The 14700-nt window shown below is 66.0% G+C and overlaps 1 protein-coding gene across 1 annotated transcript; it reads right to left on the bottom strand.

Annotated features, from left to right (window-relative positions):
* Window positions 1–4030: 4030 nt before the first annotated feature.
* On the bottom strand, window positions 4031–14636 carry LOC141938819 (solute carrier family 12 member 6-like). The gene is made up of 26 exons (XM_074857829.1): window positions 14573–14636; window positions 14062–14162; window positions 13811–13867; window positions 12924–13213; window positions 12745–12840; window positions 12279–12425; window positions 12112–12166; window positions 11895–12025; window positions 11077–11303; window positions 10865–10995; window positions 10622–10723; window positions 10061–10159; window positions 9752–9809; window positions 9132–9306; window positions 8893–8996; window positions 8703–8801; window positions 8505–8624; window positions 8317–8421; window positions 8058–8226; window positions 7202–7397; window positions 6558–6712; window positions 6142–6273; window positions 5954–6043; window positions 5794–5882; window positions 5308–5443; window positions 4031–4744 (listed from the first exon to the last, which is right to left on the bottom strand). The coding sequence occupies exons 4-26, from the start codon at window positions 13179–13181 to the stop codon at window positions 4721–4723; spliced, it is 2898 nt and encodes a 965-aa protein (XP_074713930.1). The 5' UTR covers window positions 13182–13213; window positions 13811–13867; window positions 14062–14162; window positions 14573–14636; the 3' UTR covers window positions 4031–4720.
* Window positions 14637–14700: the final 64 nt, after the last annotated feature.

Genomic DNA, 14700 nt, shown 5'->3' with positions numbered 1-14700 from the left:
TGCTTCTCTCCAGCCTCCCACCCTTTTTTGGCCTCCCACCCTTTTTTGGCCTCCCACCCCTTTTCGGCCTCCAACTTTTTCTAGCCTCTACTTCTCTCCAGCCTCCCACCCCTTTTGGGCCTCCCACCCCTTTTTGGCCTCCAATTTTTTCTAGCCTCTACTTCTCTCCAGCCTCCCACCCCTTTTGGGCCTCCCACCCCTTTTCGGCCTCCAACTTTTTCTAGCCTCTACTTCTCTCCAGCCTCCCACTCTTTTTTGACCTCCCACCCCTTTTCGGCCTCCAATATTTTCTGGCCTCTACGTCTCTCCAGCCTTCCACCCCTTTTTGGCCTCCCACTCCTTTTCACCTTCTAATTGTTTCTGGCCTCTACTATTCACCGGTCTCTCACTCCTTTTTGGCCTTCCACGCCCTTTTGGCCTCTAATTTTTTCTAGCCTCTACTTCTCTCCAGCCTCCCACCCCTTTTTGACCTCCCACCCCTTTTTGGCCTCCAATATTTTCTAGCCTCTACTTCTCCCCAGCCTCCCACCCCTTTTGGGCCTCCCACCCCTTTTTGGCCTCCAACTTTTTCTGGCCTCTACTTCTCCCCAGCCTCCCACCCCTTTTGGGCCTCCCACCCCTTTTCGGCCTCCAATTTTTTCTAGCCTCTACTTCTCTCCAGCCTCCCACCCCTTTTGGGCCTCCCACCCGTTTTCGGCCTCCAATTTTTTCTGGCCTCTACTTCTCTCCAGCCTCCCACCCTTTTTTGGCCTCCCATCCCTTTTTGGCCTCCCACTCCTTTTCGCCTTCTAATTGTTTCTGGCCTCTACTATTCACCGGTCTCTCACTCCTTTTTGGCCTTCCACGCCCTTTTGGCCTCTAATTTTTTCTAGCCTCTACTTCTCTCCATCCTCCCACACTTTTTTGACCTCCCACCCCTTTTCAGCCTCCAATATTTTCTGGCCTCTGCTTCTCTCCAGCCTGCCACCCCTTTTCGGTCTCCCACCCCTTTTCGGCCTCCAATTTTTTCTGGCCTCTACTTCTCTCCAGCCTCCCACCCTTTTTTGGCCTCCCACCCTTTTTTGGCCTCCCACCCCTTTTCGGCCTCCAACTTTTTCTAGCCTCTACTTCTCTCCAGCCTCCCACCCCTTTTGGGCCTCCCACCCCTTTTCGGCCTCCAATTTTTTCTAGCCTCTACTTCTCTCCAGCCTCCCACCCCTTTTGGGCCTCCCACCCCTTTTCGGCCTCCAATATTTTCTAGCCTCTACTTCTCCCCAGCCTCCCACCCCTTTTGGGCCTCCCACCCCTTTTCGGCCTCCAACTTTTTCTGGCCTCTACTTCTCTCCAGCCTCCCACCCCTTTTGGGCCTCCCACCCCTTTTCGGCCTCCAATATTTTCTGGCCTCTACGTCTCTCCAGCCTCCCACCCCTTTTTGGCCTCCCACTCCTTTTCGCCTTCTAATTATTTCTGGCCTCTACTATTCACCGGTCTCTCACTCCTTTTTGGCCTTCCACGCCCTTTTGGCCTCTAATTTTTTCTAGCCTCTACTTCTCTCCATCCTCCCACCCCTTTTTGACCTCCCACCCCTTTTCGGCCTCCAATTTTTTCTGGCCTCTACTTCTCTCCAGCCTCCCACCCCTTTTGGGCCTCCCACCCCTTTTCGGCCTCCAATTTTTTCTAGCCTCTACTTCTCTCCAGCCTCCCACCCCTTTTGGGCCTCCCACCCGTTTTCGGCCTCCAATTTTTTCTGGCCTCTACTTCTCTCCAGCCTCCCACCCTTTTTTGGCCTCCCACCCCTTTTTGGCCTCCCACTCCTTTTCGCCTTCTAATTGTTTCTGGCCTCTACTATTCACCTGTCTCTCACTCCTTTTTGGCCTCCCACACTTTTTTGGCCTACCACCCCCTTTTGGCCTCCAATTTTTTCTGGCCTCTACTTCTCTCCAGCCTCCCACCGTTTTTCGACCTCCCACCCCTTTTTGGCCTCCCACCCCATTTCAGCCTCCAATTTTTTCTGGCCTCTACTTCTCTCCAGCCTCCCACCCTTTTTTGGCCTCCCACCCCTTTTTGGCCTCCCACTCCTTTTCGCCTTCTAATTATTTCTGGTCTCTACTATTCACCCATCTCTCACTCCTCTTTGGCGTCCCACCCTTTTTCGACCTCCCACCCCTTTTCGGCCTCCAATTTTTTCTGGCCTCTACTTCTCTCTAGCCTCCCACCCCTTTTTGGCCTCCCACCCCTTTTTGGCCTCCAATTTTTTCTGGCCTCTACTTCTCTCCAGCCTCCCACCCCTTTTGGGCCTCCCACCCCTTTTCGGATTCCAATTTTTTCTGGCCTCTACTTCTCTCCAGCCTCCCACCCTTTTTCAGCCTCCCACCCGTTTTCGGCCTCCAATATTTTCTGGCTTCTACTCCTCTCCAGCCTCCCACCCTTTTTTGGCCTCCCACCCCTTTTTGGCCTCCCACTCCTTTTCGCCTTCTAATTATTTCTGGTCTCTACTATTCACCCGTCTCTCACTCCTCTTTGGCCTCCCACACTTTTTTGGCCTACCACCCCCTTTTGGCCTCCAATTTTTTCTAGCCTCTACTTCTCTCCAGCCTCCCACCATTTTTCGACCTCCCACCCCTTTTTGGCCTCCCACCCCATTTCAGCCTCCAATTTTTTCTGGCCTCTACTTCTCTCCAGCCTCCCACCCCTTTTGGGCCTCCCACCTCTTTTTGAACTCCCACCTCTTTTCGGCCTCCAATATTTTCTGGCCTCTACGTCTCTCCAGCCTCCCACCCCTTGTTGGCCTCCCACTCCTTTTCGCCTTCTAATTGTTTCTGGCCTCTGCTATTCACCGGTCTCTCACTCCTTTTTGGCCTTCCACGCCCTTTTGGCCTCTAATTTTTTCTAGCCTCTACTTCTCTCCAGCCTCCCACACTTTTTTGGCCTCCCACTCCTTTTCGGCCTCCAATTTTTTCTCGCCTCTATTTCTCTCCAGCCTCCCACCCTTTTTTGGCCTCCCACCCCTTTTTGGCCTCCCACTCCTTTTCGCCTTCTAATTGTTTTTGGTCTCTACTATTCACCTGTCTCTCACTCCTTTTTGGCCTCCCACCCTTTTTTGGCCTCCCACCCCTTTTTGGCCTCCCACTCCTTTTCGCCTTCTAATTGTTTCTGGTCTCTACTATTCACCTGTCTCTCACTCCTTTTTGGCCTCCCACACTTTTTTGGCCTACCACCCCCTTTTGGCCTCCAATTTTTTCTGGCCTCTACTTCTCTCCAGCCTCCCACCGTTTTTCGACCTCCCACCCCTTTTTGGCCTCCCACCCCATTTCAGCCTCCAATTTTTTCTGGCCTCTACTTCTCTCCAGCCTCCCACCCCTTTTCGGCCTCCAATTTTTTCTAGCCTCTACTTCTCTCCAGCCTCCCACCCCTTTTGGGCCTCCCACCCGTTTTCGGCCTCCAATTTTTTCTGGCCTCTACGTCTCTCCAGCCTCCCACCCTTTTTTGGCCTCCCACCCCTTTTTTGGGCTCCCTATTTTCTGGCCTCTACTTCCTCCATTCTCCCACCCTTTTTCGGTCTCCCACCCCATTCTGCATCCACTTTTTCTGGGTTCTACTTTCCTCCAGCCTCTCTCCCCCTTCAGGCCTCCCCTTTTTTCTAAACTGTGTTTCCCTGTTCTTTTTCGCTATTTATTTTTTTTTTTCCCAGAAAAATATTGGCGGCCAACACGGGATATGGGGGGCGGTCGGGTCCGAGACAGGGTGAGATGCCAGAGGGAAGTAGAGGCCAGAAGAAACTGGAGGCCAAGTCACGGTGGGAGGTTCTATCAGGGTGGGAGGCCGGAGGGAAGTAGAGGCCAGAAGTGGCGGCCAAATCCACTCTCCTTCCCTCGGCCTCCCACTGTTTCAGCCTCCCACCCTGATCTCCCCTCCCCAAGCTCCCAGGGGCCCGATCCTGCGGCCCAGGACTGCACCCCCGACCGGTAAAGGTGCTGCCAGGCCAGTGACGGCATTCTGGAGGGAATCCCTGGGGTTTTGGGACTCAGCCCAAGAATGCAACACAGCAGGATGGAGTGAAAACAGTTTATTGATGGTGTGTACTGGGAGCGCCAGCGCCCTACTGGGTGTGCGGGGGCCTGTACTGGGGGTGCACTGGAGCTGCACTGGGAGGCCTGGGGCCTGTACTGGGATCACTGAGCCCATACTGGGATCGTACGCAGACAGCTCCAGCCCAGGTTGGCGTTGTACTGGGAGCGCTGGGTCTATACTGGGAACACTGAGGCTCCTACTGGATATCTTACTTTAACTGTAGCTCAGGATGGCCTCATACTGGGAGCACTGGGGTCCATACTGGGATCTAACTCATCTGTGGATCAGGCTGGCACTGTACGTGGGAGCACTGGTGCTATACTGGGAGCACGGGGCCCACACTGGGAGCGTGGTAGCCCATACGAGCATCGTGCTTGAAGAGCTGTGGCTCAGGCAGGCATCATACTGGGAGCACTGGTGCTATACTGGGAGCATTTGGTCCCATACTGGGATCACACTTGGAGAGCTGTGACCCAGACTGGCAGCATACTGGGAGCGTTGGGGCCCATACCAGGAGCACGGGGCCCATACTGGGACGGTGCTTGAAGAGCTGCAGCTCAGGCATCGTACTGGGAGCGCCGGGCCCATACTGGGCCGTACTGGTGTGCTCAGGGGCCGGGGGGGTCCCCATCGCCCCCCCGCACCAGCAGCACCGGCCCCAGCCCCTCCGTCAGCACCTCCAGGAACTCCAGGTCTGACCCACGTCAAGGGCCTGACCCACAGCTGACCCACAAGTGCCCCCCCTGCCCCCCAAGTGCCCCCCCGCCCCACAACTGCCCCCACTTCCCCCCGACTGACCTGTAAGTGCCCTCCAGGTGCCCCCACCTGCTCCCCAATCCCCCCCACTGGCCCGTTTTGCCCCGGTTTTGCTGGTTTTTCTCCTTTTTGACCCAACTTTCCCTGTTTCCGGTGTTTTGTCCCGTTTTGTCCTGTTTTGTCCCGTTTCCCCCATTTCCGTCCCAGCTTTGCCCCCATTCAGCTGCTCTGCCCCGCTCTCACAGAATCAGACTCTGTGTTTTGCCCTTTTGGCCTGTTTTGCCCATTTTGCCTCAGTTTGGCCTTTTTTGCCCTGGTTTGTGCCCCACTTTACCCACATTTCCCGGTTTTCTCTCCCCCCCCCCCCCCTCCTTTCCCCCATTTCCCATTTTCCTCCCAGTTTTCCCATTTCTGCCCATTTTTCCCATTCCTCCCCAGTTTCCCCCATTTCCCCCCCCATTTCCCCACCTTTGCCCCCCATTTCTTTTCCCCACAGGATACAGTTGTCGAGGGGCCGGGGGGGCCGGGGGGGGGGGGCGGGGGGGGCAGGTCCAGCAGCACCAGCCGGGCGCCCCCCGAGCGCCGCCCCACCGCCTCGTTCAGCCGCTCCGCTGCGTGCATGCGCCGCACGTTCCCCCTCCCCGGCGACCACCAGTCACCACCAGTGCGCACCAGTACGCACCAGTGCCCCCCCCGGCACCCCTTCCCGGCCCCCAGCACTGCCCAGCGCCCCCCCCCCCCGCCTCCCAGTACAGCCCACAGCCCCAAATGCCTCCCTCCCAGTACACACCAGCGCCCCCCAGTATGGAGTGGTGCCTCCCAGTGAGCCCCAGTATGGCCCAGACCCCTCCCAGTACAGCCCAGCATCCTCCCCGTGACTCCCAGTACGATCCACAGCCCCCCAGTGCCTCCCAGTACGGGCCAGAGCACCGTCCCAGTCACACCCTGTGCCCCCAGTGCCCTCCCAGTTCCCCCAGTGTCACTCACGGGCTGGGGCCGCGGCGGGGGATGCCGCCCTCCTCCACCTCCTCCTCCTCCTCCCCTGCGCTGGGGGCCTGCGACGGGGCGGGGCCTCCCTGTGACACCACGATGACGTCACGCGGCGATGACGTCACGCGGCGATGACGTCACGCGGCGATGACGTCACCTGTGCCTGGCGCATCTGCCGCAGCATCTGGGAGCGCTGCTCCATCATCAGCGTCCGCTCGTACGTGTAGGCCGAGACGTCGCTGTCGTGCTGCGGGGGGGGACCGGGGTGTCGGGGGGTCCCCGGGGCGCTGGGGGGTCCCCGGGGCGCTGGGGGGGGGACGCGCAGCCCCGGCCGCGGGCTCTCACCAGCTCGACCACGTGTGTCTGTGCCGGCAGCCCCCGGCGCCGCGCCACGGCCTCCAGCAGCCGCCGCAGCCGCAGGCTGTTGTCCTCCAGCAGCGCCACCGTGAACAGCCGCACCCGGCACCCCCGCCAGGCCTGCGCCCGCCGGGGGGGCCTCAGGGGGCGCCCAGGGACCCACAGCGACCCACAGCACCCACCCCGTGGCACCCCACAGTGACCCACAGCACCCCGTGACCCACAGCCCCCACCCACAGCGACCCACAGCGACCCACAACACCCACCCCGTGGCACCCCACAGTGACCCACAGCACCCCGTGACCCACAGCACCTGCCCCACGGCCACCCACAGCACCCCTCAGTGACCCACAGCCCCCACCCCACGGCGCCCCTGCGCCCAGCCCCCCGTGGCCCCCCCGTACCGGGTGCTGGCGCAGCAGCAGGGGCAGGAGGGTGAGCAGCCGCCCGTCGCCCACCACCCACCAGACGTCCAGGGTCCCCCCAGGCGCCCCCGCGCCCAGCGGCCCCTTGGCCACCAGCAGCGCCCGGCCACCGGCCCCCGCCACCCGCAGCAGCTCTGGGGGGACAGTGAGGGGACGGGGGGAGGGTGGCCCCACCGCTGGGGGGTTCCCATCCCCCCAGGACCCCCATGTCCCCCCCCGTGTCCCCACACACGCCCCCCAAGTCCCCACATACCTCCATCTCCTCCCTGTCCCCCCACATCCCCCCCACATCCCCCCCACATCCCCAAGCTCCCCCATATGTCCCCAACCCCCGTCACCCACATCCCTTCCTGCCCATGTCCCCCCCTACACCCCCTCCTGCCCCCAACCCATGTTCCCCCACATCCTCTTTTGCCCCCCCACATCCCCTCCTGCCACCCATACCCCCCCTACACCCCATCCCGCCCCCCACATTTCCTCCTGCCTCCCATATCCCCCCACATCCCCTCCTGCCCCTCATATCCCCCCCACACCCCCTCCTGCCCCCCACATTCCTCCCCATGCCCTCCTGCCCCCACAACCCCCTGCGCCCTGTCCCCCCCGTGCCCCCCGTGCCCCCATACCGACGAATCTCCGGGCGGCGGCGGGGTCGTGGCGCCGGCGCCAGCCGTGGGGCCAGCCCATCAGCACGGTGTTGGGGCGCAGGGCCCCCAGCCCGCAGCCCTGCACCAGCGCCGCCAGCCCCGGCCCCCGCCCCGGCGCCACCAGCACCTGCACGAAGCCCCGCGCCCCCGCCCCCGCCAGCCCCGCCCGCAGCGCCTGGGGGGACGGGGGGGGGGGGGGGTCAGGGGGGTGACCCCGGGCAGGGGGACTGTCCCCCCGCTCCCCGAGGGAGCCCCGGCTCCGGGCAGACAAATCCACAGGGACCCGCCGGACCCTGGGGACCCGGTTCTAGAGGGACCCGGTTCTAGAGGGACCTGGTTCTATAAGGGCCCAGTTCTATAGAGCCCCCCCAATCCCATAGAGCCGCTTCCATAGGGATCCAAGTCTATAAAGACCCAGTTATACACGAACCCAGCCCTACAGGGACCTGGTTCTATAGGGACCCAGTTCTATACGCACCCGCCAGCCCCAGAGACCCAGTTCCATAGCGACTCAGTTCCACAGGGAACCAGCTGCAGACACCCAGTCCTATACTGACCCAGCCCCATACACACCCACTTCTATAGGGACCCAATTCCACAGGGACCCACAGGCCCCACAGGGACCCAGTTCTATAGAAACCCAGCGCCAGGGACCCAAACCCACAGGGACCCCCCAACCCCTCAGTCACCCCAGCCCCTATAGCCGCCCCTACAGCCCCCCAGCCCCTGTAGCCACCCCTATAGCCACCCCTACAGCCCCCCAGCCCCTATAGCCGCCCCTACAACCCCCCACCCCCTATAGCCGCCCCTATAGCCGCCCCTACAGCCCCCTCACCTGCTCGGCGGCGCGGGCGCGGGGCTGGTCCTGGGGCAGCTCCCCGGGGATGACGGAGCCGACGACCGTCAGCCCCTTCCCCGCCTGCAGCTGGGCGGCCAGGGCCAGCAGCTGGGGCTGCGTCGCCCGCAGCTCCTCGTCCAGCTTCAGCAGCACCAGCAGCTGTGGCCTGCGCGGGGCGGGGGGACACAGCCGTGTGCGGCGGGACCCCGGGGACACCCCCGTGCCCAGGGGACGCCCCCCGACCCCCGGCGCTCACCTCCAGCTGGGCGCGGGCGGCCGCCCGTCCTCCAGCCGCAGCAGGGCGAAGCGGGCGGCGCTGAGCGACAGCCCCCGCAGACCCTCGCCCCACTCGCTCTGCGCCCTGCGGGCAGGGGAGGGCGATGGGCACCCCGAGACCGGGGCAGGGGACCCCAAACCCGGGGCGGGGACCCCCCCCGCGCTCACCCGCGGTACTCCAGGTACTTGTAGGCGGTGGCGCCGATGCCCAGGGCCAGGAGGGCGCAGTACCAGCAGGTCACCAGCATCAGCCCCAGGCACAGCCCGGCCCCCGCCAGCGACACCCCCCTGCGGGCGTGGGGGGGGGGGTCAGGGCAGCGCTTGGGGGGCGCTGGGGGGCCTGCGGGGCGCCCGTGGGGGTCTCACCAGTGGTAGAGGCGGCAGCGGGGGCTCCAGCCGGGGGTGGGCAGCAGCCCCTGCGCGGCGCAGGCCAGGTTGAGCCCCAGGTAGGACGTCAGCCAGAACCTGGGGGGACACGGGGAGGGGGGGGGACACGCGTCACGGGGCGCGGCGACATCACGGGGCGCGTCGCTGGCGTCGGGGCGTGTCACCGCACACGGAGAGGACGGGCGCCAGCAGGTCCAGGGAGCCCAGCAGCACGCCCAGCTCGGCCACCGCCGCCGTCGCCGCCAGCGGCCACAGTCGCCCCCGGCCCAGCGCCTGCGGGGACAGAGGGGGCCGTCAGGCTCCACGGGGTGTCACGGGGGGTTGTGGGGCAGTGTGGGGTGCCGTGGGGTGCTGTGGGGCACCGAGGGGTGTCATGGGGTGCCGTGGGGTGCTGGGGGGTGCACTCACGTGGGGCAGGGGCAGGGCACGGGTCCGGGCCAGCCCCCGCAGCAGCCGGCTGCCCCCCAGCAGCGCCTGCAGCCCGGCCCCCCCCGCCGACAGCAGCGCCCCGGCCAGCGGCACCCAGGGGGAGGGCCAGGAGGCCGCCCCCGCCACCGGCGTCCCCCGCAGAGACCCGCCGAACCTGGGGGGACGGGGGCGTCACTGGGGAACCCCCCAGGGACACGCGGGAGCACCCCAGGAGTACCTGAGATGCCCCGGGGATGTCACTGGGACACCAGGGACCACCCCAGGGACACTGGGGACCCCCCGGGGACATTGGGGACCCCCCGGGGACACTGGGGACACTGCTGGGACATTAGGGACCCCCCGGGGACACCACTGGGACATTAGGGACCCTCCGGGGACACTGCTGGGACATTAGTGACCCCCCGGGAACACTGGGGACCCCCTGAGGACACTGCTGGGACATTACAGACCCCCTGGCAACACTTGGGACCCCCCGGGGACACTGCTGGGACATTAGTGACCCCCCGGGGACACTGGGGACCCCCTGGGGACACCACTGGGACATTAGTGACCCCCCGGGGACACTGGGGACTCCCCGGGGACCCCCCGGGGACACTCACTTGTCACGCAGCAGCTGCCCCTCGACGGAGGCCCCCAGCAGCAGGGCCGCGCTCAGGTCTGTGCTGTCAAGGAAACGCCCCCCCAAAAACCGGCACCCCCACCCAAAAACGAGGTGACACCGCCCCCGGTGACCCCCCTCCCACAGGGTACACCCCATCCACGGGGACTGCTACCCCCAAAACCCCTCAGGGTGCCCCAAAACAGCCTCCCCCTCCAGGCACTGCCCTTCACTGAGGGCAGATGCAAGTCTCGGGGTTCCCCCCCGCCCCCACGGTTCGGGGTCCCCCCGTCGGCCGCGGGGCGGATGCAGCCCAGGGCGGTGGCCAGGGCGGCCCCCAGGCTCCCGGCGGGGACGGAGCGGGCGGCGTCGCGCAGCTCCCCACAGCGGCTGCAGCCCCACAGCACCCCTGCGCCGCACCCCGCGTCCACTCCCGCACGCCCGCGGCCCCCCCAGCCTCTGTCCCAGGGGTCCCGCCCGCGGCCCCCCAGGACCCACCCCACGTTTGGGGCCCCCCCACGCACACGGCCCCTCCCGGATGCCGGGGTCCCCCTCCCCACCACCTGGGTCCCCCCTGGACCCCTGGGGCCCCCCCGCCCCCCCAAAGCTGGTGTGTCACCCCGGACACCCCCCGAGGATGGGACCCCCCCAGGATGTCTGGGCCCTCCCCCGAGGCCCGGGTCCCCCCCCAGACACCAGGGTGTCCCCCAAGGCTAGGGTGCCCCCAGGACACCTGGATGTCCCCCCCCCGAGGCTGGGGTTCCCCCCCGGACACTGGGGTCCCCCCCAGAGGCCTGGGTCCCCCCCCAGGACACCACGGACCCCCCAAGGCTGGGATCCGCCCCCCCCCCGCCGGGGTCCCCGCACTCACCCGAGGCGGTGGGCAGGCTCAGCCCCAGCAGCACCCCGAAGGAGGAGTCGTCGTCCTCGTCCCCCCCCAGCCCTGGCTCGGGGGGGCGGGGCCACAGGTTCTCTGCGGGGCAGGGTGCAGGGTGGGGCGCAGGGTGGGGCACCCCCCAGCTTCCCAAAACCTTGAGGCGCGCCCCCACCCCACGGCCCCCCGCGGCCTCGTCGCAGCCAAACGTGCCCCCCCGCAGCCCCCCCCGGGACTCACGCGCCAGCAGACGGGTGCTGGGCCCCGGGACGGCCGGCCGAGCCCCCCGGGTGCTGTTGTCCCCCGCGCCGTGGGGCCGGGCCGTGGGGCAGGGCTGCAGGTGGCCGCCGGGCTGGTCGGGCAGGCAGAGCCTGCGAGGGGCGCAGAAAGGCGTCAGCGCCTCATTAGCATGTGCTTTGCATATCGGGGCGGGGCGGGGGGGCGCGACTCACCCGTGCGGGGCCCCCCCGGGCAGGGCGGCACGCAGGGCCCCCGCCTGCAGCCCCAGCAGGGCCAGCGCCAGCCCGGCGGGGCCCAGGGGGGCGGCGCGGGCGGCGGGGGGGGCGGCGGCCCCCAGCCCCAGGAGCCCCAGGAGCCCCGCCCCGTAGCCACGGCCGTTGTTGAGGCGGCGCCCGCGGCCCCGCCCCGGCAGGACAGCGGCCTGGGGGGCCACGTACACCTGGGGAGAGCGTCAGGGGCCGGGACACGGACACACCCCTTCCCGGTGGCCACGCCCCCAACGCCCCCCCCGCCGGAGGAAGCCCCACCCCCTCCATCAGGCCCCTCCCACCACCCCATGAAGCCACGCCCACTCCCCTGTACCCACGCCCACAAGACCCCACCCACTCCCCTGTAGCCACGCCCCCAGCACACTGCTCCGCCCCACAAGGCCCAACCCACTCCCATAGCCCCGCCCCCACCACAAAGCCCCACCCACCCCTTCCCGTAGCCACGCCCCAACTATCCCCTGCCACCCCGAGGCCCCGCCCACTCCCCTATAGCCACGCCCCAGCACAATACTCAGTCCCCACGAGGCCCCACCCACTCCCCTGTAGCCACGCCTCCAGCACGAGGCCACACCCATTCCCCCATAGCCACGCCCCCAGCACACTGCTCGCCCCGAGGCCCCGCCCACTCCCCTGTAGCCCCGCGCCCATCATGATGCTCCGCCCCGAGGCCACGCTCACTCCCATACCCCCCACTAGGCCCCGCCCACCCCTCCCATAGCCCCGCCCCCCTCCCCAGGCCCCAGCCCCCGTCCCCGACCCACCAGCAGGATCTCGGCAGCCCCCAGGGCGGCGGCGGCGGCGGCGAAGGCGGCACTGAGGAAGGCGCAGAGCCCCACGGCCCCCCCCGCCTCGGGGCCCAGCGCCCCCGACAGCAGCCCCAGGGGGCAGCCCCCTGCCACGCCCACCGTGACGTCAGCGGGGGGGCGGGGCAGGGAGACACCCCGCCCTCCACCCCCATCGCCCCCCCCACGCGCTCACCGGGGTCGAGGCCGTTGGTGGCGACGGCGCTGAGGGACACGGCGGTCAGCACGGTCTGGGGGGGACGTGACCTCTGACCCCCACGGCGGCTGCGGGGCCTCCCCCCCCACAGACGTGCCCCCCGCCCCCCCCGCTCCCACAGCCCCCCCAGCCCCGTCCCCACTCACGCAGGCGCCCAGCAGCAGCGCGATGGCCGAGGCCTGCAGGACCCCCCCGGCGCCGACCACCCAGGGCAGGCGCAGCACCAGCACCAGCCCCAGCAGCGTCTGCAGGGAGGGGGCGGCCACCCCCCGCAGCGTCCCCAGCACCCGCCGCTGTGGGAGGAGGGGGGAGTCACGGGGGGCAGGGGGGGACAGTCCCCGCCCGCAGACCCGCCTCCCCCTCCCCGCACACCAGGGTCCCCCCCAAACCCCTGGGTCTGTCCCCCCCGACACCATGACCCCCCCCCGAACTCTTGGATTCCCCCCAAACTCCTGAGTCCCCCCCAAACCCCTGGGTCTGCCCCCAACACCAGGGTTCCCCCTCCCAAGTTCTTGGGTCCCCCCCAAACCCCTGGGGTCCCACCCCAAATGCTGGGGATCCCCCCTCCCAGACACCAGAGTCCCCCCCAAACCCGTGGGTCCCCCCCCTCACCGGGGCGTGGCCGTCGTCGCTGTCGGGGCTGAGGGCGCTGTACGGGGCGATGCGGCGCAGGAGGGCGGGGACGCGGGGGCGGGTGGCCAGCTCCTCCTGCGGGGACGGGGCTGCTAACGAGGGGCCACTAACGAGGGGCCGCTAACGAGGGGGGGGCTAACGAGGGGCGGCAGCCTCACCTCGAAGAGCGCCAGGTTGCGGTCGCAGGCCAGGCTGGACTCGGGGGGGGCGGGGCATGCCGAGGCCCCGCCCCCATGGGTGGCCCCGCCCCTGCCGGGGGCGTGGCCGCGCGGAGGGGGCGTGGCCTCATCGCTGGGGCTGGGGCTGGTGTCAGAGGGGGGGGGCCGGGAGCTGGAGGGGGAGGGCGGCTCGGGGCTGCTCTCCGATGGCTCCGCCCCCCCCCGCCAGGGCCGCGCCCCCAGCCCCGCCCCCGACATGGCGACGAGGTCAGCGATGACGTCAGCAGGACCTGAGGTTTGGGGGAAATACGGGCGGTTGGGGGGCAAACGAGAGTTTGGGCGGGAAAATGGCTTGGGGAAAATTGGCGGGGATAAACCCCCGTTTGTAGAAAGAAACAGTTTTGAGAGGAAACAGACATTTGGGGGATTGGCCTTTTTGGTTTTTATGGGCAAAAGCATTTTGAGGGGAAATCACAACTTTGAGAGAAAAAATAACCATCGTAGGTCAGAAACGTTTTGGGGGGAGAAGTTGCCATTTTGGGAACAAGTGGCCCGTTTCTGTGGGGAAATGGCCACGCCTTGGTGGGAAAAGATCAATTTTAGGGACAGAAACGGCCATTTTTGGTGACAGACGCCGCTGCCGTGTCAGCACGGGGCCCGTCGCTTTGGGGAGAAAAAGGGCACTTTGGGGGAAGAAGGAAAGCTTTGAAAACAAAAAATCAATTTATGGCAAAACAAAAGTAATTTGTGGGGAAAAAACGTCATTTGAGGGGAGACACGGGGAGACTTTGTGGCAGGAACCAACACTTTGCGCCAAAATCCACCATTTTAGTCCAAAATCTGTCACTTTGAGGGGAAAATAAGTAACTTGGGGGGAGGGAACCCACCGCTCGATAAAATCCTGCTGCAGGGAAACGCCCCCCTCACCGGAGAGAAAACGGAACCTTGAACAAAAAATGTCATTTTTGGAGAAAAACAGCCACTTTGTAGCAGAAATGGAAAGTTTGCTGCAGAAACTACCAATTCAGTGCAGAATGGGCCAATCTGGGGGGGAAACTGCCGCTTTGGGGGAAAAACCGCCACTTTGGGATCAAAAGTGACGCGTCAGGGGCAAAAAATACCACTCTGGAGAAAAAACCTGATGTGCTGGGGGGAAACTGGCACTTTTGAGGCAAAACCTGACGCTGCAGCAGCAGCACATCTCGGAGGCAGCCGGCCCAGCCGGGGCGTCCCAGGCTGCTGTTTTGGGGTGAAATCAGCGTGTTTGAGGCGGGGTCACTCTCCCCAGTCCCCCCGCTCCGGGGTGGCACCGGGGGGGCAGCGCCACCGTTCTGAGGTCACATCCCCGGACTGCAGCGCTCCCCCCACCGCCAGGAGCCTGACCCGCTCTTAGAGCATCCGCTTTGGGCCAAACTCCCTCTTTTCGGGTCACTGCAGATCCAACCCCCCCCCCCCACAGAGGCACCAACCCGCACCCCGCGTTCTGGGCCGAAATCCCCCCGCTTTGGGGCACCGCCCAGCCCCCCCCGCCCCGTGTCGGGTCAAACCCCGCCGCTCCCCTTCCCCGCACGGGGATCTCCCCCCCACCACACACACACACTTCCCCCCTCATTTTGGGGCTAAATCCGGCGGAAAAGGCGGGGACGCACCTGAGGGACGGAGGGGGGAGGGGCCGGCGCGCGCCCACCGCCGCCGCCACGCGACGTCCGGCCGCTGCCGCAGGGGCGGGGAGACGCAGGGGGCGGGGGCGACGCAAGTGGGCGTGGTCACGCAAGAC

Source organism: Strix uralensis, unplaced genomic scaffold, assembly GCF_047716275.1.
Source record: "Strix uralensis isolate ZFMK-TIS-50842 unplaced genomic scaffold, bStrUra1 scaffold_329, whole genome shotgun sequence".
Classification (NCBI taxonomy): Eukaryota; Metazoa; Chordata; class Aves; order Strigiformes; family Strigidae; genus Strix; species Strix uralensis.
This window is presented reverse-complemented; position numbering and strand designations above follow the sequence as displayed.

Bases quoted from the DNA above. Each gene is read 5' to 3' on its own strand.
- LOC141938819 (XM_074857829.1), bottom strand. From the start codon at position 13,181: ATGTCGGGGGCGGGGCTGGGGGCGCGGCCCTGGCGGGGGGGGGCGGAG. The intron at 10,160-10,621 runs GTGAGTGCGGGG...GGTGCGGCGCAG, and splicing joins GAGCCTGCCCACCGCCTCGG to GGGTGCTGTGGGGCTGCAGC. The intron at 8,625-8,702 runs GTGAGACCCCCA...CCACGCCCGCAG, and splicing joins CGCTGCCGCCTCTACCACTG to GGGGGTGTCGCTGGCGGGGG.